The 24,190-nt window shown below is 48.5% G+C and overlaps 1 protein-coding gene across 1 annotated transcript in view; it reads left to right on the top strand.

Moving 5' to 3' along the window:
• Otof (otoferlin) overlaps nt 1-24,190 on the top strand; it is a 106,941-nt gene that overhangs the window by 57,395 nt on the left and 25,356 nt on the right. Inside the window, exons 6-11 of the mRNA XM_037198077.1 lie at nt 3,637-3,710; nt 5,001-5,127; nt 5,545-5,599; nt 11,534-11,665; nt 21,649-21,711; nt 22,248-22,332. Coding sequence (XP_037053972.1) covers nt 3,637-3,710; nt 5,001-5,127; nt 5,545-5,599; nt 11,534-11,665; nt 21,649-21,711; nt 22,248-22,332 — 536 coding nt within the window. The remainder of the gene's footprint in view (nt 1-3,636; nt 3,711-5,000; nt 5,128-5,544; nt 5,600-11,533; nt 11,666-21,648; nt 21,712-22,247; nt 22,333-24,190) is intronic.

The raw sequence follows: 24,190 nt of genomic DNA, 5'->3' as shown, positions 1-24,190 counted from the left end.
CATTAAAAGTCTCAATTTTTACTCCCCAAAATGGGCATTCTAAAGAATAAAGTGACCCTTTAATTAAAAGGATCATAACTGTCTAAGAGAACCCCGGGTCTCGAACTTAAGTGGCTATATGGGACCAGCTTTAGAAAGTCATGCAGCCCTTCTGGGCTTCTGGCAGCCGCCCAGATTCCAGCCCCAGATGCAGAGCAGCTGGCTTCTGTAAGCAGGACCTCTTCTGACCCACATAGCACTCAGTGCTGCTATCTCAGAACCACCACCCCCACCACCACCACCCCGCCTGGGGTGGGGAGATTCTAGCTAGAGCAGGCTGCCATGGTGACGGCATCATGTAGGTCACACAGGCACAAGACTCAGACTCTAGGAATAGCTACCCTGCCCTTTAAGCCCCTTGTTGGGGAGAGAGCCCCCCAGGGTGTTTCAGGCTGAGCCAGGCAGGATGACCCCTTTCCCACCTCCAAATCACCAGTTCTCATGAACTCACTGATCTGCTCGATGGCATGTCACCAGCAACTTAACACTCATCACAGTCTCTTGCAAAAGGCGTTGAGGCTTGGGTCATTTTTGAATGGAGGACTCTTTCTCAATGACATCCCGTTCTGCAAATGACACCGGTCCCTAAGCCACAGCTGCAGTGGTCCCGGTGCCTTTCCCCAGTGTTCCTTGGGATTCAGGCTCAGAGAGGTCCTGACCACAGCAGCAGTGGAGCCAGGACAGTGGAACTCCCGCAGGCCTGGGAGTCATGAGCTTCAGGCTCCAGCCTCTACTGTTCCACGTACTACAGGACACTGGGATGATGTTCTCCTCTCTGTGCTGCAGCTCTCCCCTGGCTGAATGAAGAGATACCTGTGCACGCCCTTCACAATTGCTAGCTGGGTACGATGAGGAAACATGAGGAAAGCCACGGGCCCACAATTCTTGTTCAAGAATTCAAGAATTGGATCTCTTTTTTGGCCACTTCATATAGTGCGTGTGTCCGTGTGTGCGTGCGTGCGTGCGTGTGTGCGACAGAGAGAGAGAGAGAGAGAGAGAGAGAGAGAGAGAGAGATATTTACTTCCCTTTAATGTAGCTCAGTGATAGAGTCCTTGCCCATCATTCAAGGCCCAGGTTTAATTCCTACCAGTGGAGTATGATGGTGTACGCCTTTAATTCCAGCACTGGGAGGCCGAGGCAGGAAGATCAGGAGTTCAAGGCCAGCCTAGGCTATACAGCAAACTTCAAGCCAGCCTGGGTTATATGAGACCCTGTCTCAAAGTTTAAAAAAAATGGGGGGACGGGGTTGGGGTACATCTAAGGAGGAAAAGAGGCCACCAGAACTGACGACCTAGGTTCCATATCTAGGTCCCACACGGTAGAAAAAGAGAGTCAATGCCCGAAGGTTGTCCTCTGACCTCCACCCATGAGCCATGGAACATGCAAGTCTCCATACACTCTCTCTAAATAAATTAATAAGTAAATAAATAAATGTAATTTAAAATTTTTTCTTAAATACTTTTTTTTTTTTTTTTTTTTTGAGACAGGGTTTCTCTGTGTAGCTTTGCACCTTTCTTGGAACTCACTTTGGAGACCAGGCTGGCCTCGAACTCATAGAGGTCTGCCTGGCTCTGCCTCCCGAGTGCTGGGTTTAAAGGCATCCGCCGCCGCCGCCGCCGCTGCCGCCGCCGCCGCCACCCGGCGCTTCTTAAATACTTTTAACAAAACCAAAATCTAGAAATGAAATAAAGTCCCAGATAGGCTAAGCCTGGATCACGGCAAATACCCTTTGAAATTCGATCATCTTCATATCTATTTTGTGCTTAGAGCCAATAGTTAAGACAGAAATGGCATTGGAAGTTGAGGGACCTAGGGATATAACTCAGTGGACAATATGCTTGTCATGCCTGGCAACCCACCTGCAATCCCAACACCCCAGAGGAGAAGACAGGGAGTCCCATGGAGCAAGCTGGCCAACTAGACTAGCCTGGTCATTGAGCTCTAGGTTCATCAAGAGACCCTGTCTCGGTAAAGTGGAGAGCAATTGAGAAAGACAGCCAGTATCAACCTCTGGCCTCATATGTATGTGCACCCCTGTGATTCACACACAGAGGTGAACATGCATACCACATATAACAAAAGAGAGAGAGAGGGAGAGAGAGAGAGAGAGAGAGAGAGAGAGAGAGAGAGAGAGAGAGAGAGAGAGATTGCTAGTTGAGAGAATAGGGAACAAAGACCATAACTTGAGCTAAATGATCATAACTCCAAAGACAGCAGCTTTCCTCCATAGCGTCCCTCCCTTCATTTCTAAACCCACAATCCCAGGGGAATGGACAGATCAGGGTTGCCCCCCCCCCTTTCATCTGTTTCTAGCATATCAACGAACACATCCATGAGTTGACAAACACATGAAAGGAATGGCCGCTGCCCACCCATCCATCACAGGACACAGACATGGCTCCCTCTGTGTCCGGGATTTAAGATAGGGCCGGATTTTGGGGATGAGGCTGATCCCCCAATCCCAGGTAGAGGGGGGGTTCGAGGTGTCCAGGCCATCGTAGAGACAGAAAGGTTTCCTCCAACCTCACAGTGTATGAGCCTGTAGAGCAAAAATCTGGGGGTCTTAGATACCGTTCCCAAGCCTCTGTGTCAGGGGGCTTTGCTGGAGGCAGGTTAGGAATGCGACTGTGCCTACCCCCCATGGGAGCCCGCAGCATGGCAGCCACACCCAGGAGGAGGAGAATGGGAAATGCGGGGAGTCAGGTGTCCCTCTTATACAATATGGATGGGGTAATGGAATACTACACTTACCCCCCACGGATCCTACTCCCGGTCTTTCCTGCCTCGGGGGACCTCAGGCTCGGCTGCAGGGACATCACTGAAGGGCTGTGGGGACCCCTAACCCCTTCCTTCAGCCTCACTGACTGCAAGGCCCTTTGCCTCGGCACACAGCCATACCACACCAGAGGAAGAGGTAGGAACTTGGGGTCTGCCATGGGTTCTAGGGGCTGGGTAAGAGGTGGTGGTCGGCAGTAGGAAGGCATGGGGCGGGGGATCAAGATCAGAGAAAGGCCTTTTTCCCTGGGAACTAAAGAAATTCTGAGACAGAGAATAGAATAAGACAAAGTAGATTCTGCATCCCAAAGTCCCTTGAGACCTGAATAGCTGGCTTCCATGGCTCCCACCTTATCTTCAACCTCAGTCTGTCCCTCCGAGTCACCCAGACCTCTCTATCTGCTCTGATGCTGTCTCTGGGCACCTGGCCTCTTTCCCGGTTAGCTCTAGTTGGGGTGCATGGACAGGAAGAACGCTTAGGAACCTGGCAGATCTCAGAGCTCCGAGGAGACTGAGGTCAGGCTGGGAAGCTTAAGACCCAGCCACAGTCCGGGCCACTTCCCAGGTCAGCTGGGATTCCCACCTGCTCCTCAGTAACCGGAAGAAGGTGCCAGGGAGGAAGTGTCCTGTGTTCTATGTCTTCCAGGGCTCCTGTCCCCTAATTTGGAAGGTATCTTGGGAAAAGTCGGTTAGGCCCGGGGCTTCTATCTCCTTTTTCTCCGAGTTCCCCGGGGACTCTCTCTTGTGTGTTTGTGCTTTTCCTGCATGCATTATCTCTCCCCACCCCACCCCCACCTCACTCTGTGGTCCCCCTTTTACAGAGCGGGAAGGAGTGTGTTCTCGGCCATGAAACTTGGCAAGACTCGCTCCCACAAAGAGGAGCCCCAAAGACAAGGTAGGCATCGTGGCCCTGCCCACCATTCACACAACTCCATCAGCCACGGCAATCATCTTTTTTAAACCCGCCCTAGGCTGGGCCCTCCTTCCCCACCTCCCATTGGCCACTCCCACAGCCATTTGGGCAGGACTTGGACTCCCATTGGCTGGCCTGGAAAAAGGAAGCATAGGATGTAGAACTTCTGCGGGGGGGGGGCGGCAGAATATGATGATAATCAGCTCCTCCCTACATTGAGTATTTAACTTCACAGGAGCCCAGAGACTTTTAATTAGAGAGTGGCAAGGAAACATGCTAGGCTGCACTGGGCAGCTGCCACCAGGCTTGTCTCTAGAGGGAGGGCACTGGGCCTATAGAGCTATAGTAGTGACCCTCGTGCTTGGTCCCTCCTAAGAAAGGAGGCTGGAAGGGTCTCTGACAGCTGTTTGGGAGGAGACAAGGACGGGTGGACGATAGGGGGTACGTGGGCGGAGAGGGGAGCTATGTGTCGCCAACATCGAGGCTTTCCAGTGTGTCCCACTGGCCCTAGAACTCTCTTCCTTAGCAGGCTCGGCTGCCCTCTTCTTAGCGGGTACAGCTGCCTGCCAAGCCCCAAACCTACCATCTCTGGATGATGGCTTTTCCAAATCATTACTTCATCCCACTGGATTCATACCCAGGAGGGCAGCCCTCTCCGTTAACAGTTAGCCCTGGTCCTGAGATGGATGTAGTAAGCTCAGGGTATTTTCTACTTTCTTCCACAAAGGATATTCGGAGCTTTGGAAAATGGACTTGAATAAGAGAATTACATTCGGATAAGATTACAAAAGAAAGTAAGAAGACTAGACATAATGACAATGAAAACATCGTGAGAAGTAATGTTAGATAGAGCCTGGCATGGCCGTGCGCATCTTCAATTCCGAGACTCAGGAGGCAAAGGCATCTGGGTCTCTGTGAGTTTGAAGCTAGCCTGGTCTACAGAGAGGTCCAGCCCAGGCTACATAGTGAGACTCTGCCTTGATAGATAGATAGATAGATAGATAGATAGATAGATAGATAGATAGATAGATAGATGATAGATAGATAGGTAGGTAGGGATAGATAGATAGATAGATAGATAGATAGATAGATAGATAGATAGATAGATAGATAGATAGATAGACAGATAGATAGATAGATAGACAAACAAATAAATAAGAGAACAAGAATTGTATGGGTAGAAGCATTCTAAGCAAGGGCCTGAATTTGATTCTCCTTCCTAGGAGACCGTCCTAGCCCTGCATCCACCCACTTACCCTTCTTCTTCCCCAGATGAGCCAGCCGTGCTGGAGATGGAGGACCTGGACCACTTGGCCATTCGCCTGGGGGACGGGCTGGATCCCGACTCGGTGTCTCTGGCCTCTGTCACCGCTCTCACCAGCAATGTCTCCAACAAGCGGTGAGTGGGATAGAGGCCTGTAGCCCACCTGCCACAGTCCTTCCTGCCAGGCAGGACCGACTTGTCAGGCTTGAGATTTGGGGGCAGAGAAATCAGAGCCCACGAGCAGCTTCTCCCAACCCTGTCCTTTCCTACTGTCCTTGGGTGGCCTCTCGCCTGTCTTCAAGCCTGTAGAGGCAGAGTCCTCAAGCCCCTGAGGGTGGAGGGAAAACATAGAGCTGACATGTGGCTCTGTTCACCCAGTGGCCATCTCTCTGTCCCTCCTGCCTCTGCTTAGTCCTCTCGTTAGTGCCAATGAGGACATCCACCCCCACCCCCAATTCTGTTGGCAGAATTGAGTGTTTGAAGACCACAATCTTGTCCCTCTGGCTTTTCCGTCCCTCACATAGACCCCTGACAGTGCATTCTCCTCCTCAGGTCTAAGCCAGACATTAAAATGGAGCCCAGTGCTGGGAGGCCCATGGATTACCAGGTGGGTGGACACCCAGATGTCTGGGTCTTACAGATTCTGCTGGAGTGGGATGTTCCTGCCAGGTGTGAATGGTAGACTCATGTAATAACCAGGGGTTCAGAGAGCATCATAAGCTGACTCTCAAAGCCGGCTTCTGCCTGGCTTTCTTAGAAGTATCAAGGCAGGTGCAAACACAAGGAAGAGTTGGAGGTCTCTGCACTGCTCAAAGCTTCTTGAAGATTCCAAGGAAAGGGGAGCCTGGGAAAAACCAAAAGAAACACACACACTCGCTCAGACAGTTCAGGGACGAGCTGTTGGAGAATGGTGGGTATATTTTTAAGTTGTTCCAGTTTATTTTAATGCTGGAAATAATTATCTCCAGACAGTAAGAATAGGAGTGATTTCCCCACTTCTGTGTCTTTATACTTCCTTAGATTAGTAGTTACTTGTTTCTAATTCTAAATTTTAAAAGGCCTGACCAGGAGGGGTGTGGGTGTAGCCACAGCCCAGGCAGAACATGGGCTAAGCGTCATTGGGGGGGAGGGGGAGGTTGCCAACCCAGACCTCAGTGGCCTCCACTTTGCAGGCCCAGACCCTGGCTCTTCTCCCAGCCTGAGATACAGAGTTTAACAGAATGGCTCACAATAGACATACATACAAGCTGGAAACACCTAGGCCTTATGTACAAAATGAGGAGAAAGGCAAGAGGAAGCATCTCTCAAGACAGGCCCAGAGACCCACCGTGACTCCAGACTCCCCCCTAAGAAGTAACAGGACCAGTTATAGGTCAGAGACTGATGTGAGTTCAGCCTTATTTTTGATGCCCATTTCCCAAGCCCCGTGCTCACTACCCTTATGCATAGGCAACCCCACCTCACCTCCCTCAGGTAATAATACAAAGGGTTAAATGGCATCGTCTACTTTTCATATGCCCGGTCACGTTTCCCAAGGATTCACCTTGACTCCCTTAATGCCTCCTTTGGTTTGTTTCTATCCAGTAACCGTTTTTCTCTGGTGTTTAAAAAATAGCTCCACGTGGCATGTCACATGGTGCTCCCCTGAAATTATAGACAACCTCAAGCCTTTAGAGTCCCTTGGAGGTTTGGGAACGTTGCCTCCCCTGACCTATCAAAACCGAATCACGATGTCCTGAGGCATTAGTGGATTTCTCGGGGAGACTGAAACCGGGGGGTTTGCTTCTGTGTGCTGGCATCAGGGAAATCCACGGAGATACCATGCCGGGGTCCTGCTGTGCAAAAGCATGTGAACTCGTTGTTCATACAATTTATTATTATAAAGACTTATTCTAAGCCAGGTACTGTGCTAGGGGCTGAATGTGTGTTTCCATGGAGATGGTGCCCTTCTTACAACCATCTGAATGTAATTTTTTTTAAACTGCATTTTTACAGTAAGAACTAGAACCAAGAAAGTTAAGGGGGCATGGGTCCCGGGTAAATCAAGGCTGGAGCCAGGGTTCAGAGTGACAGCAGTCAGAGCCCCTTGTTCTCTGTAGCGAGGCTTCTGGAGAGTGTCCCCTTCTGGTCTCTCTTAGCTCAACACTTACTTCTTCCTCCCAAGCTGCTTCTTGCCAGGGACTTTTATGTCCCAGGCCAGGTAGTTTTCCCTCCCAAGTCTTTTAGACCTGAGTGGAACCAGTTACCCCATTTCACCCGGCAGCACTGTGTGTCTCCCGACAGGTCCATTCACAGCTCACCTGCATGTATTTATCCACTGTGCGAGAGGGAGTGAGGAGGATTCAAATGCAAAATATTTTTACTCCCAATATAAACCCCACCGCGACTTCTCTCCTCTGGGGAACTTGGCTGCCATTAATCAGTAAGAGCAGAGGACACTACACTGGAGAGATGAGAGGGGAACCTGGCAGAAGTCAGGTCCAGGTGGGATCCTGAGAGTCAGAACCATTGTGAAGGATAAAGGAGCTCTGTGGGAAGAGACGCCAGTGTGCTGTATACCGTGGATAATTTAGGCAGGTGGAACATCCAAATCCTTTCCTAATTATTAGTGTCTAAAAAGAGACAAACTATTGGTGGAAGTATTAAGGTGACTCCATGTAGTTAAAAGGGAGGTTTATTTTGTGGGGTAACTTACAAATGAAGGGATAGGTTACAGGGTCCAGGAAAGGTGTGGCGCAGTCCGGCGGTGTTCTCTCGGGAACTCTGCTCAGTCTACCTCCAGTGTCCAGGATCCAGGAACCAAGAGAGCCCGCACATCCAAATCTCAGGTCTTAAGGGCTCCCATCTCGGCCCCACCTCGTAGGCATGACAGTTCCCGGAAGCCTCAATGGGGGTAGTGCTTCCAGGGCAGAGCTGGAACAGCGACCCAGGACAACAAACCACTATGACCTCCCAGGGTGTGCACTCTGCCCAGTAGAGCGGGCAGCTGTCCTCATAGCATAGATGCTCATGAGCCTAGTCTGTCCCCTGGTCTCTCTTCCTGACACTCAGGCTTCTCCCGTTTCCAGCCTCTTCCATCTCCCAGGCCAGCCCCAAGCCCCCAGCCTCTGCTGGACTTCTCCCCTCCCCTTCCCCTTGGCCTCCATGTCTTCCTATTGCCCCTCCACTCCAGCCTCCCGGTCACCACTAGTGTGATCTGCCTACCTGGTCATGGCATACTTCTGGCCATGGAGACCAGGGGACACAAAGGGTACCCCTGTCACCTCTTCCCTCTATAACCTCCCCTGACATTCTTGATGCATGCATGAACGGAAGTCCCCAATGCAGGTCATTATTCTTGGGGTCCTGCAGGACGTTTGAGTAGACTTTTTTTTTTTTAACTCAACCCAGCATTGTTCCTTGCGATCGCTTGGAGAGGGCTCTTGGGAACTCTAGCCCTTACCTCAACAGGAGATGGTGGGGTAGCCAAAGGCGCCAGCTGGTCACGTGGTCCCCCGGTGGTTCTCTTTGCTCCCTGGTTTTTCCTGGAAAGGCTATGTGTGAAATAGAAGTTTCTTTGCTTTCCTGCATCTTCTTTTTTTTCCCCCATTGGCATCATGGTTTTGGTTTTCTCAACATTCTGATGAGTGGGTGGCCCATCCCCTCCTGACAACTACAGAGGATGGCCACATTGTTGCTTTTCACTGCAAGTGTTACACACGCGGGCACACACACACACACACACACACACACACACACACACACACACACAAAACTGAAGCAGAGATCGGGGAGGCTATGGGAGTGGGCTTCCCATCTGCCCCATACCCTACCGGGCCCCTCACCTCTATCTCACACCCCCAGGCTTCCCCTGGGACCATCCTCATCCAGTAATGTCCCTTCCCCCATCTCCATTCCTTTCAACCCTCTGCTCTCCTCCAAACTTTACCCGCCCTGTTGACTGTCAGTTTCTGACCTGGGTCACTGCAGCTGGCTAAGCTCCGCTGCAGAATACAGAAAAATGAATCCCCAAACAGGGAAAGGGACCAAACAGAGGAGGGGACAAAAGATGGCATACACACATGAAAACCAACCACCCTCTTGGAATGGGGCAGTTAATCTCAGCTGGCACATCTGGCCAAAACCGTACTTGTCTGTTTTCCAGCCCTAAGTTACAGAAAACCTTTTTCTTTGGAGGGTGGAGTGGGGGGGGGGGGGGGGGGGTGCTAGCTGTAGATTAATAGAATTTCTAAACCTTTTGCATAAAAAGGTTTCTGGAAGTTAAAACTCCATGCACCACTGTGCAAGGAATATTCCAGAAGGACTCTTAGTGTCGCTTCATCATCAACTTCTTGGAGCTAAGTTAATTAGCCTTGTTTCCTTTGGTTCCCTGAAGAAATGGTAACTGTTGCAACTCTTTCAAGCGTGGATTCTAAAGCCTTCAAACCTCAGCCCCTCTGGCCTCTCAAGCCCCAGAATAGAAGCGGCTGCTCACATAGTTCAAGTATTCCTTCAGCATTTCTGTACTTTCTTGGCAGTGGTCTTATTGGTGTTAGGGTTTCTATTTTCCTAGCATCGTTTCTGCTGTGTGGATTTTTCTCGGTCCTCGAGCTATTTATAAGACCTTGAAGAACACAGTGGATGGTAATTTTAGTAAGGATTCTTTTTATCTAAAAACGGAAAATAATCCTCCTGAGTAAAATCGTATTTAGAAGTTGCTTCAAAAGCATAACAACTAAAGTGCCAGAGACCCAGATGAGCGACACAAACAGCTGTTCTTACAGTCGAATTAGCTAGCGGGGAAATGCTGACAGCGACCCGAGGCTTTGAGTTAAAACGCAAGTTCAAGTCTCCCGTGGAGCAATCTGAAGCATCCCACCAATGCTACCTACATGGCCACTATCAGAGGTACCTTCTGTCTGAGAGGCCACTTAAGCTGCTGGCTCTCCATTCATGGAGTGTTCAGTACTGTGATGCTTTGAGGTGTGCGTCATCTTATTTAACCCTCTCTAGCTAGGGTCTCAGCCTGGAGCTGAGAATATGCAGTTCAGTGAGCCCACGGGGTCCTCTGCATCCATTCCTGGCCATATGTCAGGTTGAGGCTCAGCGCCAAGACCAGCCACCCAAAATCTGTACCTGTTTCTATTTTGCCATAGCAACCCTAATGGGGACTGGCCTCCCCCAAATCCAAGGCCGGAGCTAATGGCTTGAAGTGAAGACTCAGAAAAAAATAGCAGTTGCATCAAAAAAATCACACTCCTTCCTCTCCCTTCCCCTTCTCTCCCCTCCCTTCCCACCTTCTCCCCTCCCTTCTCCTTCCCTTTCCTATCCCCTACCCTTTCTCTCTGTGTGTGTGTGTGTATATGTATATGTATATATATATACATATATATGTCTCTTTTTTCAGTTTTATATAGGTACATATAAATACATCTTTTCACATATATGTATCTTTATATGCATCCTTTAGCTATGCATATCTTCATATGTATGGGCATACAAAGATATAAGGGATCTCTTATGTATATTCTAAACTAAAATATGATGTATATACTAGTTTAAAATTTATAAGCCAGTATTCCTTTATAGTAAGATCCCTGAGGAGTAGGCGTTTATTCCAGCCTCACCGGTGCCTGGCCCCAGCAGGTGTCCCCTAAATAGTTATTGACAGAACAGACAGCTACACCAGGGTTCCCCGGGACAGAAGATCCCAGGGAGTTAGAGGCTGCGGAAGGGCACAAGAGAATGCACACCACATACTCTAACCCACGCCAGAAAGTGAGGCCCCAGCCACTCAAGGAAATTTGACACAGGGGAGGGGCGGGGACATTGGGAAGGGGCCAGCTTTCAGAAAGCCCAGGGTATGTCAGAGGTCTCCTGTGTAAACAAGAAACCCTGGACAGGACCCAAAGCAAGTTCAGGGAGAGCTGAGCAGCTTGGCCTGTTTCTGAGGGTGGGAAACCGGCGGGGCAGGCCTCCCCCCCCCCCCCAGAGCCAGGGCACGAGGGAGAACTTGGAGCCCAGGAATCAACGGGAACTTTTAGTGGGTACAACTTTTTAGCTTTGTGACACAATGTTGTCAACTCCTAAGTTTATAAAGAAACAATCACGTTACACAAAAAAGTTTATAATGTTTCAGTAGAATTTGCTGTTTGCATTCATGGCTGTCCATGGCTGTCCATGGCTGTCCATGGCTGCCTGGGGTGGGCTGGGCATGCCTGACTGGCTTTAGGAAAACGGTTAGATGCCTGACCTTTCTTCCACATGGGTGAGATTGATTGATCGGGAATATAACCTGGCACCAGGATTTGGCAATTCTTCTCCCTTAGGCAATTCTGTAACACTGACCCAGAGGCCACCCAGCCCCCACACCTCTCTCAGTACAGACATTCCAATATGGTGAATCAGGGGCCATAGTCAACCCAGAGCCTGGGGTCTGACTGCAAGCTGGATTGTCTCCTGAAATTCTTAGTCCTGCTGCCTGATCCCATGCTCTGGTAAGACTCGACTCTATTAAGATGCCTACAGTACTTCATGTTGTCTCTCTCTCTTCCTTCTGCAGGTCAGCATCACAGTGATCGAGGCCCGGCAGCTGGTGGGCTTGAACATGGACCCTGTGGTGTGTGTGGAAGTGGGCGATGAGAAAAAATACACATCGATGAAGGAGTCCACAAACTGCCCTTACTACAATGAGGTCAGTGACCCCTATGGCCTCCAGGTGGGAAAGGTACTGACGTGGGAACAGGAACAGCTGGGAGTTGGAAGCACAGAGCCACCAGCCCCAAGGTCTTGACCCACCCTCTTATAACCCAGCACACTGGCATGCGGTGCCATACCCTCTGTACCCCCAATGTGGACCCATGTCTAGCCCTGCTGTGGCTACAAGCCAACCATTCCTACCTGAGGGTAGGGCAGCTCATACCAGCCTAGCCAGGGTACCACTGATAGCATGAATGAGTCCTTCCAGGTACCATGTCTCGCCTACATCCATAGGTACATCGATACCCATCATACATGGATTCCGTTGCCCAGTGCACCTGCAGGGACACTCATGAGTCTCAGAGCCTTAACAGTTTGATCTCCCCACCTTACAGAGGAGATAAGTGAGGCCTCAGGTCAGGAAGAGCCTTCCCAACAGCCCTAGGGAGCTGTTGATGGAATAAAGCCCACATTGACTCCAGATGGGACCCCATTGTGATTGGGTTTGGAGAAGGTGGCCAGGCCTTCTCCTAATGCCTGAGCACATTTCAAGTGTCTAGAAGCTGGGTGTCCCAGACTCGCTGTCTTGGAGGGAACACTGGGTCTGTCTACTTTAGTTAGCAAGGGGTGCCAGGCTAGCTCAAATCCATGCCCCGGACATGTGTGGGGAGAGCTGAGAGTATCCTTGGGCCTCTGTGGGCCCCCCAGCAGCACAGTGCGGGACCCAGGAACACTTCCGCATTTCCGCTCAAGCTTGACCAAACTCATGTGTGTCCACGGGTTACAATGTTCCAAGCTTGTGTTCCCCTGCCCCCGAAACCTCCCCAACCAGGGCAGGCCATCGCTGCTCAAGGGCCCTCCAGCCCTGGGTGGAATCAGGATATCCAAGCTGGACATCTCGGATCTTCCACCAGGAGACATTTCTGACTGGAAAACTTCCGCTCTCGATAAGGGTCCACTTTCCTATGACGCCTATGGAGAGGAGTCCCAGCGGCTCTCAGGTTATTTGATCGTGGTGAAGCCGCGTGTGGCCGACTTGGAGGTTCACCTTGCATCAGACCCACGTACCTCACGTTTCAGCCGACTTGCTTGCTCCTCCCAACGTGGCTTCCCAGCTCTACGGGGCCCCTAGCAAACTCGTATTCTCTCTGCAGGGACCCAGCTCAAATGACCTTGCCATCGGGCAGTCCACTCTGCCTTCCGAGTCAGAGGTCAGCCCTTCTCTGTGAGCACTAATGTGCCTCAGCTGTAGTGGCTCTTTCACGTTTTTATCCCCTTGTGGTTGAGGGGCTGCAGGTTTCCCTCATTGCTCTCCCGGCTCAGAACCTGCAGGTTCATGAAAGGCTCATAACACTGCTGAGTGGACCCTCACGGAAATGAGGGAGCATTTGCTAAGTGCCAGACCATGGTGCATGGGGCAGCATGGAAACTTCCGGGCTGACCAGAGCACAGCTTCTACCCTCACATGTCACTTCCTGGCCACAGCTAGAAACCATCCCCTCCCCTCCGCTCATCTTCTGCCTCATCCTGGTCATGGGTGTGCTCTTTTGCACAAAGCCAAGTAGCTCTGCCTTTGTTCCTGTCTCTTTCCTCTAAACTAGGGTTTCTTAAACTCAGCCATTTGGATATTTTGGAGTGGAAAATTCCGGATTGAAAGTTCTGGGTACTGAGGCTACAAAATGCCAATAACAAAATGCCTCGTAGCCGTAGCAACTAAATATTTGCAGGTGTTGGCAAATGCCCATGGGAATTAGACTCACCCTCAATTAAGCCCCCCTCTCTACTCTACGTTGCTGTGACTCTTTGCAGCCCCAGGGATGGTCTCTTTCCTTTCTTTTCCTCTTCAGTGAAAAACACTATCGTAGGGTTTCTATTGCTGTGAAGAGACACCGTGAGCAAGACATAGCACCTCTTATAAAGGAAAACATTTCATTGAGGATGGCTTACAGTTCAGAGGTTTAGTCCACTATCATCATGGCGGCGGGAAGCATGACGGATCGCAGGCAGACATGGTGCTGGAGAAGGAGCTGAGAGTTCTACACCTGGATCAACAGTCAGAAGGAAGAGAGAGAGAGAGAGAGAGAGAGAGAGAGAGAGAGAGAGAGAGAGAGAGAGAGAGAGACTGGGCCTGGCTTGGGCTTTTGAAACCCCTAAGCCTACACACTTCCTCCAAGACCACGCCCTACTCCAACAAGACCACATGCCCTAATTCTTTCAAATAATGCTACTCCCTATGAACCTATGGAGGTTATTCCATCCAGACCGCCACAAATACCCTTCTAGCCATGGGGATGCATTGCTTCTGGAAAGTTCTCTAGGAAGCAGGAATCTTCCTTTAGCTCCACTAGAACAGCAGAGGCTGGTAGGAACCCTCAACTGACTTAGCAGATCGCTAAGCAAATCCCAGACAATAACATACATAGCTGCCACGCGAGAATACTGTGATATTTCCTAGCCAGGCTCAGCTGGTAACTTACCACGAGCTCCAGGGTTGCCAGTCATGATCCTATGATGCAGAGGCGACATGCATATTACAGAATGCTAGAGTGCACTAAGAAAAATGTCACCAACCTCCTCGTCGAGGCCCTTGAATACAGTACAGATAAGAATTAAGTGCGTTGTATTCAATAAGTTAATAAGCAGCCAAGTTGAAAGGGTAATAAGCCGCGTTAGAGCGTTCTGAGTGACTGTTGATTGTCATTTATACACCTATAATATGATAAGTTCTCGCCAACTTCGCCACTTATCGAGGCGCAGTCTGCTGAATTTGGACAGGCATGTAGGAGAAACTTTCTGCTTGACAACCAGACACACCCCCCAGCAGACCATCTGACCAACACAAAGCCTCACTTTCTCTTATACATTTTATGTTTCTAACTTGAGTGTCTTGTACGACCTATTCGTTATTCTTTACGCTAATATCTATGTCCGATGTCAACATGCACAAAGTCATCTTGTAGCTTTCGCTGGTATCATTCTTGCATTCCCTCATACCCCATCACAAATAATACTCCTTCACTAAGCATCAAACTTCCAAACCCTCTCAATACATCTTAGTGGTGTAGACCTCGCTATGGATCAACACCTCCCCTAGTTGCTTCCTGACTTCCACATAGCGAACCACCAGAGAAACAACTGTGTGCAAGCAAAGGACATGCTAATTACTTACAAGTCATGATTTCTGTTCAATTTTCAATGTGACCTCAAGCCAAAAAGATACTAGTGCAGCATCTTTGTACCATAGGAACCTTGGAGGAGGTGGAACCTTGTTCACAATGAATTTTTCCTCTAATGTTAAATTACAGATATTTATGTTTGTGTTCAAATGGTCTGACATGGAAACTCAGTCTATTATAACGCATCATTGCCCCGTTTTTTCTGATGGCACTCTTCCTTCATAATCACTATTTACTTCGTGCGGCAGTTGGTAGGGTGTCTATTCTATCTCTGATTTTGTGGCACTCTATAAATAAATGCTTACGAGCAGAATGTTGTAGCACACCAGCGACACCTCAGAATTAACCCCAAGGACAGGAAGTGCCTTCCTTCCCAACTTTAAGAAAAGTCGAGATAGGTCCAAGTGTCTCTAGAAGCCTACACAGTCATTAGAACACGCTTACCACTTGGTAAATGTGTGAAGTCATTCTTGTTACTTATGAAACCAAGCTGCATAACGCCGCCTTCTGGAAGCAACCTTCTGACCGGAGACAGCTTCGAACTCCGAGGCTCCTCCATTCACTAAGTAGATGATGGGAGCTGTGCCAACCGTGCGTCTGAATCCCTTCAAGGCCCATCTCTTTAAAGGATATGCCATACATTATCGATATTAGTTTATCATGTCTAGCGTTTCTCCTGCTGGTCATAGTCCGCAAGTTGAAAAGCCATGACTAACACAGAGAGCCCTCTTCCTCTTCCCAGTCCCCCATAAAGTAGGATGCCTCACATGTGGTCCATCTCATCTAGCCTATGGCAAGTAGCCGATATGCACGTCACGGCCAATTAGTAAATCAAGCCCATCTAGAACACCTTGTGCCTGAATTTGGAGTTCGCTTGAAACGTCAAACAGGACACCTGTCAATCAAAAGAGGAGCACCTCACGCGAAGGAGAAGGAACACAAAAAGACGCTTAGGTGTGGTGAAAGTGCGAAGGCATTACGTGGAGCCACCAGGAACCTGATGGCGCGCAATGTATGTGACGTGAGAGACAGGAGGTCTACCCATACTCATTTGGGCTCTTTCTGCTCGGCCCTCACGAGATAATAGATGAATGTCTCAAACCATAGTCTGTAGCTGCATTCAGTGACGGCTACTGTTCTTCTGCCTATTCAAGTTCTCACTAGAGTCTATTCAATCTGCGTCCCTTCCATAGTAACCTTCAAACTTGGCAGCATATCGTGTCACACCTATTATCATCTCGTTGTGGCTACTGGCACAGCCTTAGAGTGAGAATGTGCAGCTTTTTATAAATTCCGAAACAACTATTCATCTACAACGAGAACTGCCATTGAATTTTAAAAAGAACTGCGAAAAAACCACACACTCCCACATGCCAACAAATCGCCTCTAGTATATGTATATACGGCCATACCCAAGCTCCAGCACTACCCCCTATGTCATAACGACAGTAACTTTTCAGCATCCATATAGCTTTCCTTTCCTGTTTTTTTCTTTCGAGTGATATTAACCTTTAGTGAGATGAGTGGCTTTTTCTTTGACTATCTCAGTCATTGGCGTAGCTACTGCTCTGGACAATGGAAGTAGGCTCAAAGAACTTCAGTTACACTAAATAATAAGTTAAGATATGCTAACAGTCCTGTATTTTAGTTAAAGGGTATAATGTATTACTTAAAAGAATCTTCTTTGGATCCTGATTTTAAAAAACCAGCTGGAAAAGAAATATTTGAAGAGATGTTTTCAGAAAATTGAATATAGGCAGAGCATTAGATAACATTAATAAAAACATCGATTATTTGTGTATATAACATCTTATTCATTTTGAGAACAGTCCACTATATAGCCCCAAGGGCCTGAAACTTACAGAGATCCACTTGCCTCTGTCCTGCCTCTGCCTCCACAGTGCTGGATTAAAGGCATGTGCCACTATGCTTGGCTTTTTTTAAATTACTTTTTAAAAATGGTTTTTACATTTTGTAATACATGAATTGTTACTTATTGTTGTGACCAATACTTGCAGAAAGCATGTTAAGGAAGCAAGGATTAATTTTGGCTAATGGTTGAGGGTAAAATCCATCACTACTGAGAAAAGCATGGCAAGGTAGCAGGATTATGAAGCAAGCTGCTCACAGTCCATCTGCTGTGGGATGCAGAGATGGATGCTGGTGCTCAGTGGAGTCTTCCTTTCTTTTCACTTTAGTTTTCAGCACCCCATCCATGAGATTGTTCCATCTGCATTCAAGATGGGTCTTCCATTCTCAGCTAAAACTCTCTGCAACCACCCTCAAGCACCGACCCCAGATGATATGTTTCCATGTGTGATTCCAAAGCCAATCAAGTGGACAATGAAGAGTAACTGTGTATATGAATAGTCTATGATATTTGCCTTAAAACAGTACAAAAATGAAAGTAGTACAGATGTAATAATCAATACTCAAAGTGACAACAATTTGTGTCTGATGGGAGATCTGGAGCTGAGACTGTTGCTATGGCCAGTGTATGTGAGTCCTCTTAAAGCTTCTATATTGAAACCCAAGTCTCAAGGTGATGATATATAAAAGGTGGTGCCAAAGGGAGGTGACTGGGTCACAGAACACAATCTTCATGTGAATGAGAAGCTCCTTTGGAAGAGGACTGGCAGAGATCTTTTCCCTTCCTCCACGTGAGGGAAACCACAGTATACAACAACTATTTTACAGCAGAGAGCCAAGTTCTCTTAGACACCAAGTCTTCTCACATGTTGGTCTTGGTTTCTAATCCTTATGATACATACCATTTTATTGAATGTAAATTGACCAGTGTAAGATATTTTGCTATGGAGGTTTTGAATGGATCAAGCTCTGTAGGTTGTCCTCAGGTTGTCATAAGTAAAGCTTCTTTCTCTAAGTGTGCAAGGACACTGCATCTAGGTGGCATCTACCAGCAGAAGTGGTTGAGCTATGACATTTTGCGCTCCACTGAGCTCTTCTCCAGAGCACCGACTATTCTGTCTTGTCTGCTTTGCTCTCATGGAGGACAAGGGTTGGGAAACACACTGGCTAGGATATGGACACGCTCTCCTGACAGATGGCTACCTGCTTTCACTTCCCACAGGGAATACACACACAGTGAGGACATCAGAGAAGAGGAGTATTTGTACAGTTCTCTCAACTAATGCAGGCAGACATCGAGTGACAGCAGGTACAGTGTGGCACCAGTGAGTATATACAGACTTCAGGAACCCAAGTACAACAGCTGACAACCGTTTTCTTTTTTATGAACAGCATTTTTCTTCGAAAGAACTGTGATAGTTTACTCTCCTCTTCTTCTTTCCCAACATCTGCATGCAAATCCTTGTACACACGTACACACACACAACACCACACACACACACACACACACAGCACACATGAACACAGAAACGTTTCTTAAAGACAAGAACTGCGGCTGTATATGTAAGGGTGGAATTAATTAAACCAGAAGCAGGTGAGAATAAATGAGCTAATGAGAAGTTAATAAAATCGAAAGAAAATAACGAGAAACCTTACATCAATGTGCATGAATTGTGCACTGAGTACATTAAGCTAAAAACTGAGCGTGCAGTAGTATAGAAGTCATACGAAATTAGTCAACCTACACCTATTACCGAGACTTATGGAAGGACCGGTGTAATACTCTAGACTATAGCATACAGATATCAAGGGGCTTTCAGTACATGCGCTGATAAGTAAATAGATGTCATGGAGGGCTGAGAATGTCTTACCCCCTCACTGATGTAATGACTGACGTGCCGTGCTAGCCCCTCTCTTCTGAGACCAAGTCCAATTCTCCATTCCTTTTCTAATAGGGAAGGGTCAACCACTACACTAACACATCTAGGAGCTCACAGGGTCACAGGAAATGCTGACTCCCTCTGGCTTCCTCAGTTGACAGACACACACACACACACACACACACACAACACACACACACACACACACACACACAGAGGCAAAAACACTTATAAGGAAAAAAAAGAACAAAGAAACAAATAGCGTATTCACATTTTATATGATACCATTAGCCCTAAGGCTATGCAGTATGGTCACCACAGAGACGAGGCTGTTCATCCCATCCAGGTGAAGGGTGAGTGGGCAGCGAGCCGAAATCATGGAACCACACCAGTGAACAAAGTCAGACTAGAATTCTATCAGGTTCATTATAGTATTGGATCTGCACACTTCTAGCACTGAGCACCTGCCTCCTTCCACTTCACTGAGCATTCACCTTATTTCTTATCGGACAAAGAAAGGCTGAGATCTGCGGAGAAGTGTAGGTACTGGCTAACCTTTTGCCACCAGTTCTGCGTAAAGGCTAGGCCGGCTTTGATCTTGAGCCTGGTTTATGGGTCTTTTATTCCAGTGAATTTTTTTCTGCGCATGGTATCCATAACGTCTTTAATCAACTGTTAAAGTATTGGGAGTGACATTCCGGTAGAATCAGATCGTCTCCCGGGAAGCAGGTAAACAAAACTGTCGTTCTACAATCATCTAAGTTAAATGTGGAGATGAGAGCAGGCTCTCTACTGGCAACATTGCCGGACGAAAGACAGGCAAGCTTAGTACTATACCATGAAGTCCTGGTCTTGTCAACTCTACGCATGCCTCTCCGTCCTTGCGTTAACTGTCAGAAGGTAACAGTGGTACTGTCCAGATTGTCGCTCCAGCTCTCAGCTGAACAGCTCGATCCAAGTTAGAATCTCCTACGGTGCTCGTGCTGAGAAAACATGTTCCTCCTCTATCCCAAGCTTCCTTATACCGGATCGTGTGCTTGCATAGCCTTATACTTACACTTGTGTCACTACTACGCCGCTACTCTAGTCTTTCTAGAGAGTGGTCATAGAAGCAGACGATGAATCCGACTTATCGGGCTTTTCAGGCAATGCTTGGTATATTTTCCTAGTAGTAGTCGGATCCGCCTGGCTCTCTAAGTTCTCATGGTCCCAATATCCTGACCTTGTCTAGTTGTGGTTCCTCCACAAGTTCATCAAAGCTGCTCTCCTACTCACAAGAGGCCTGGCTAGCAACAAGATCCCCTAGTGTCTCTCTAGTCTACACCCTATGCTTGTAGTATTAACCTACTTCATCTTATCAATGAGATTTGCAGTGGCCAGCGGTAACCAACCGGTTAGGAGCTGAAGGATTCGTAAAGAGACACGCGCTTCCCATCCAGCTCCTCCAACACGACACCCAGCTTTCTGCTACAAAGGTAGTCTATATGGGCGCCACTCTGTATGGCCGATGAGTCACCCGTAGTCAGATCTATCACTGCCAGAGATGGGCCGAGCAACAGTTACGGTAGCCTCAAACAGACCTCCGGCTATTACATCATCTCATTGCTAGCTGGCTGCATTAGTGACTGACAATTACCCCCATTAGCGACTCGTCTCTATCTTCTATTCATCAAAGAGTTATGTCTAAGGTATTCAGAATTCAGATGTATTGACGAGATGATTCATACTACGCGTCTCCTGTGTGCGCTCATCTGCATGTGACTGATGAATAATAATCAGGCTCTTTTCACTATTTACTCTTAGATCATCAGCCTAGTCTTGAATGATGATGAAAAACCTCCTACTGAATTGTATCTCCTGCCAAGTGTCTCGTGCTTTCAACCATCCTATCTCAGTGACCAAAAACCCACCGCTGACCATATTATCCGCCTACTCGCCAAAGTCACTCTCTCATGTACTTCGAAAAATGATAGTGGCATTCATGCGCAAGTGTTCTTCTCCCTACATGTTGCGAATCTTCCTACAGACCTTATTACTAGCTTAGATTTGATACTATTCATTGAGATCTGTATCTAATACTATACCGATGCCATTTATCTTTCAGGTGCTGAGGACACAGAAGGAGGTGAATGCACTTGCGCACCCTAGGAGGCTAACAAAGCTTAGGTTCTAGCAAGGAAGCAACATGAATATGTAGTCTAATTATCTGTAAGTTGTCATGATAAGTGGGAACCAAATGAGTCACAGCAGATAAACCCATAGCAATGGATTCAGAAGCTCTCCTGCGCTTCATGCTAGACTTTGTAGACAAGTTAAGGCATAGTTTCAGAGCTATCTCCATATACCCACTAATCATCTCTAACACCTCACGTAGCGTGCTGTACGTGTACAGCAGCCACACGAAAGGGAAAAAGAACAAGACAGACGAACTGTTGGTGAATGTGAAGACATACTAAGTAATGGAGAAGCCAAAGCTGAGTAAAGAAACTTTTTACATCATTATTGGCAAATTCCATAGAGAGCCTGTCTGTTTCATAGTGCCAGACTATAGATATCAAATGAGTGAATATGACTGATCATCTCGAAACAAGTCAGGTATAGATATAAGTGCTAAGATGGTACTCTTATCGAAATTTACCCTGAGCCTCAAACAGCTCGGAGAATCCAGAGGGGCGAGAGACTTACTTCCACACCATAGCACCAGTGGTTGAGTGTCATCACCAATCATTCGAGATGCCAGCACTTGGTGACTCATTTTTTTCTTTTCAGGCGACATTGCGTGCGAGCCCATACGATATCATCTACAAATGTCTTTGGGCAAGCCTGTCAGCAATTGAATCTAGGATCACGTTGAGAAGTAGATTGTTCCATCCCCTGGGAGTAGAGGACCCAACCTAGGAGATGGGGCTCTACTTCTCACCCATTCAGACTCTCAGAACCCAGTGGCTCGTGTGAGCTTTGCGACTCATGGGGGACATGGTGGGATACAGGCCGGCACCGCTCGGAGGGAGGGGCCGGCAGTGGCCTCACTCTGGGTCCTTCCTCCCCTCTAGTATTTCGTCTTCGACTTCCACGTCTCTCCTGACGTCATGTTTGACAAGATCATCAAGATCTCGGTGAGTGGAGAGCAGCTGCCGTCAGCGGGACTTACGGTGGATCTCTGCACAGCCAGCCCCGTAACATGCTGTTCATAGCTCAGCAGTCCTGTGCCTGGATGCACAGCTGGATGCACAAAGGGTAGATGGGAATGGCTATTGGCCCCCTCTTGCCCCCTTCAGCTGGTTCATAACATGAAACATGCCCCCGTAACATGCTGTTCATAACACAGCAGTCCTGTGCCTGGACGCACAGCTGGACGCACACCTGGACAAAGGGTAGCAGGGAATGGATACTGGCCCCCTCTCGCCACAGCGTAAAACCTACTCACGCATACATGACAGCAGTTGGGGGAGGGGCTGATGCTCTTATAAACAAACCAGCCTGGCCCCTGCCAAATACCTTTCCCGCTTTACTATGAAACGTGGGTCCTGAGAAAGACAGCGTTAACACTATCACTAGTGGGCCCTGCCCCCGCCCCCGTCCCCCCCGCCCCCCCCCCCCAAAGACTTCTCCTCACCCAGCCTGACTGGCTGCTGGTGGTTCTACCCGGAAGGTGATCCACTCTAAGAACCTGCTTCGAAGCGGCACCCTGGTGGGCTCCTTCAAAATGGATGTGGGGACCGTGTACTCACAGCCTGGTGAGTAGCCCCCTGAGAATGGACTGGTGCATGCATTTCCAGAAGCAACATATGGAGTCCTTGCCGCTGTACTGGTGCCTAGGTCATCCATCAAGGAGCATAGACCACTGGCCATTAGTACACAGCCATGGGGGTGGCAGGGAAGTGGTGTGTACTCTACACATGGATGTATGGGCCATATGTACCCTGATAGTTGCTTGGTCATTATGGCGACAAGGGATCTGGGAATAGTGGTACAGAGAGGCAGCTTCAATACGTGTGGCACTGAGAGAGCATCACTTTTGTGTCCTATGAGAACAGTTATACCGAGGACACTGGGAGGCCTGGGAGGGGCCATGCCCACCCACTGCCTCTGGCTGGCACCTGCTGAGCAGAAAAAAAAAAAAACAACCCTGCCATCCTTACAAAATCCCTGTCACCCCTTCTGGTAGTTAAGAGGTCTGAGGCTCACAGATGTGCCAGGGTTTGACCCAGCCAATCAGCTAGGTAGGGGGTACCAGGGCATGTGTTTCAGGGCACCCATAAAGTCACACCGTCCAATCTAAATGGGACAGTGGATGGCAAGTGGAATACAGCAACTTTGGGGGACTCTGGGCTCTGAAAACACTTTTTACAAGGGACCCAGGCCCCCTGAGGAACAGCCATGGTGGGAAGGGCTGTGTCTGATTCATCATCCCACAGGTACCTGTGGCCAGCACCGTGTGGAGTTGGCAAGGGCACCTCAAGTGATGGTCTAGGAGGCTTGCCATTACGTGGCCAAGTTGAAACATGTCCCTGAAACAAAACCGCTCAGAAGAAACCCTCTGATGGTGACAATACCATCTCATTCTACCATGTCACATTTGACCCTCACAAAGTAGACAGACACACACTAACATCCCTCCCCACTTTACAGAGACGCCAATGAGCAAGAAGAAATGGGGGGGGGGGCCTTGGGAGGTGATGCTAACAAGTAGGTGGAAGAGTCAGCTCTTTCTTGTGGCCCTAATAACACTCAGCTGGTGCCCACTGTGACAGTGGCTGACATCAGGAAATGTGAATCTAGTATCTAAGACTGCGCACATGAACGCACAGATCAACACATTCCAGATGTGTGAGGCCTTCAAGCATCTAGTTGGCTACCTGTGACGGCAGACAGGTAGACTGGGGGTGTAAGTCAGTTAATGGAGTACTTGCCTGAGATACCCAAAGGGGTGAGTTAAATCCTCAGCAGTATATAAACCAGGCGTGGTGGCGCACAACTATAATTCCAGCCCTGGGGAGGTAGAGGCTGGAGAATCAGAAGTTCAAGGTCATCCTTAGCTATATAGCAAGTTCTCTAACTGGGATTCGTGGAAAGAAAGGTAGGTTGACAGGCCCCAAGTGATGAGGGGACTTACCCCATGTAAGAGGGAGTGCTTGATCTCCTGGTACCCAGGCCTCTCCACTGTCCCACACAGGCTTGGGGCCTCCAGGTCAAGACTATGTTGCTTCCCAGGAAACATGCCCAGCCATGGTCCACAGGTTTGAGTGCCTGCTGCCAGCATCTCTGGAGATGACCTCTTCTCTAGGCTGAGCATCAGCAGGCCCTCAGCCAAGATAAAGGGTGGAAAGCCGGTGGAGTTTTTTCGTTTTTTTTTTTTTTGTTTGTTTGTTTTGTTGTGTTTTGTTTTGTTGGTTTTTCGAGACAGGGTTTCTCTGTGTAGCTTTGTTCCTTTCCTGGAACTCGATTTGGAGACCAGGCTAGCCAGGCAGTGGTGGCTCATGCCTTTAATCCCAGCACTTGGGAGGCAGAGCCAGGCGGATCTCTGTGAGTTCGAGGCCAACCTGGGCTACAGAATGAGTTCCAGGGAAGGGGCAAAGCTACACAGAGAAACCC

This window comes from Peromyscus leucopus, chromosome 22 (genome assembly GCF_004664715.2).
Source record: "Peromyscus leucopus breed LL Stock chromosome 22, UCI_PerLeu_2.1, whole genome shotgun sequence".
NCBI lineage: Eukaryota > Metazoa > Chordata > Mammalia > Rodentia > Cricetidae > Peromyscus > Peromyscus leucopus.
This window is presented reverse-complemented; position numbering and strand designations above follow the sequence as displayed.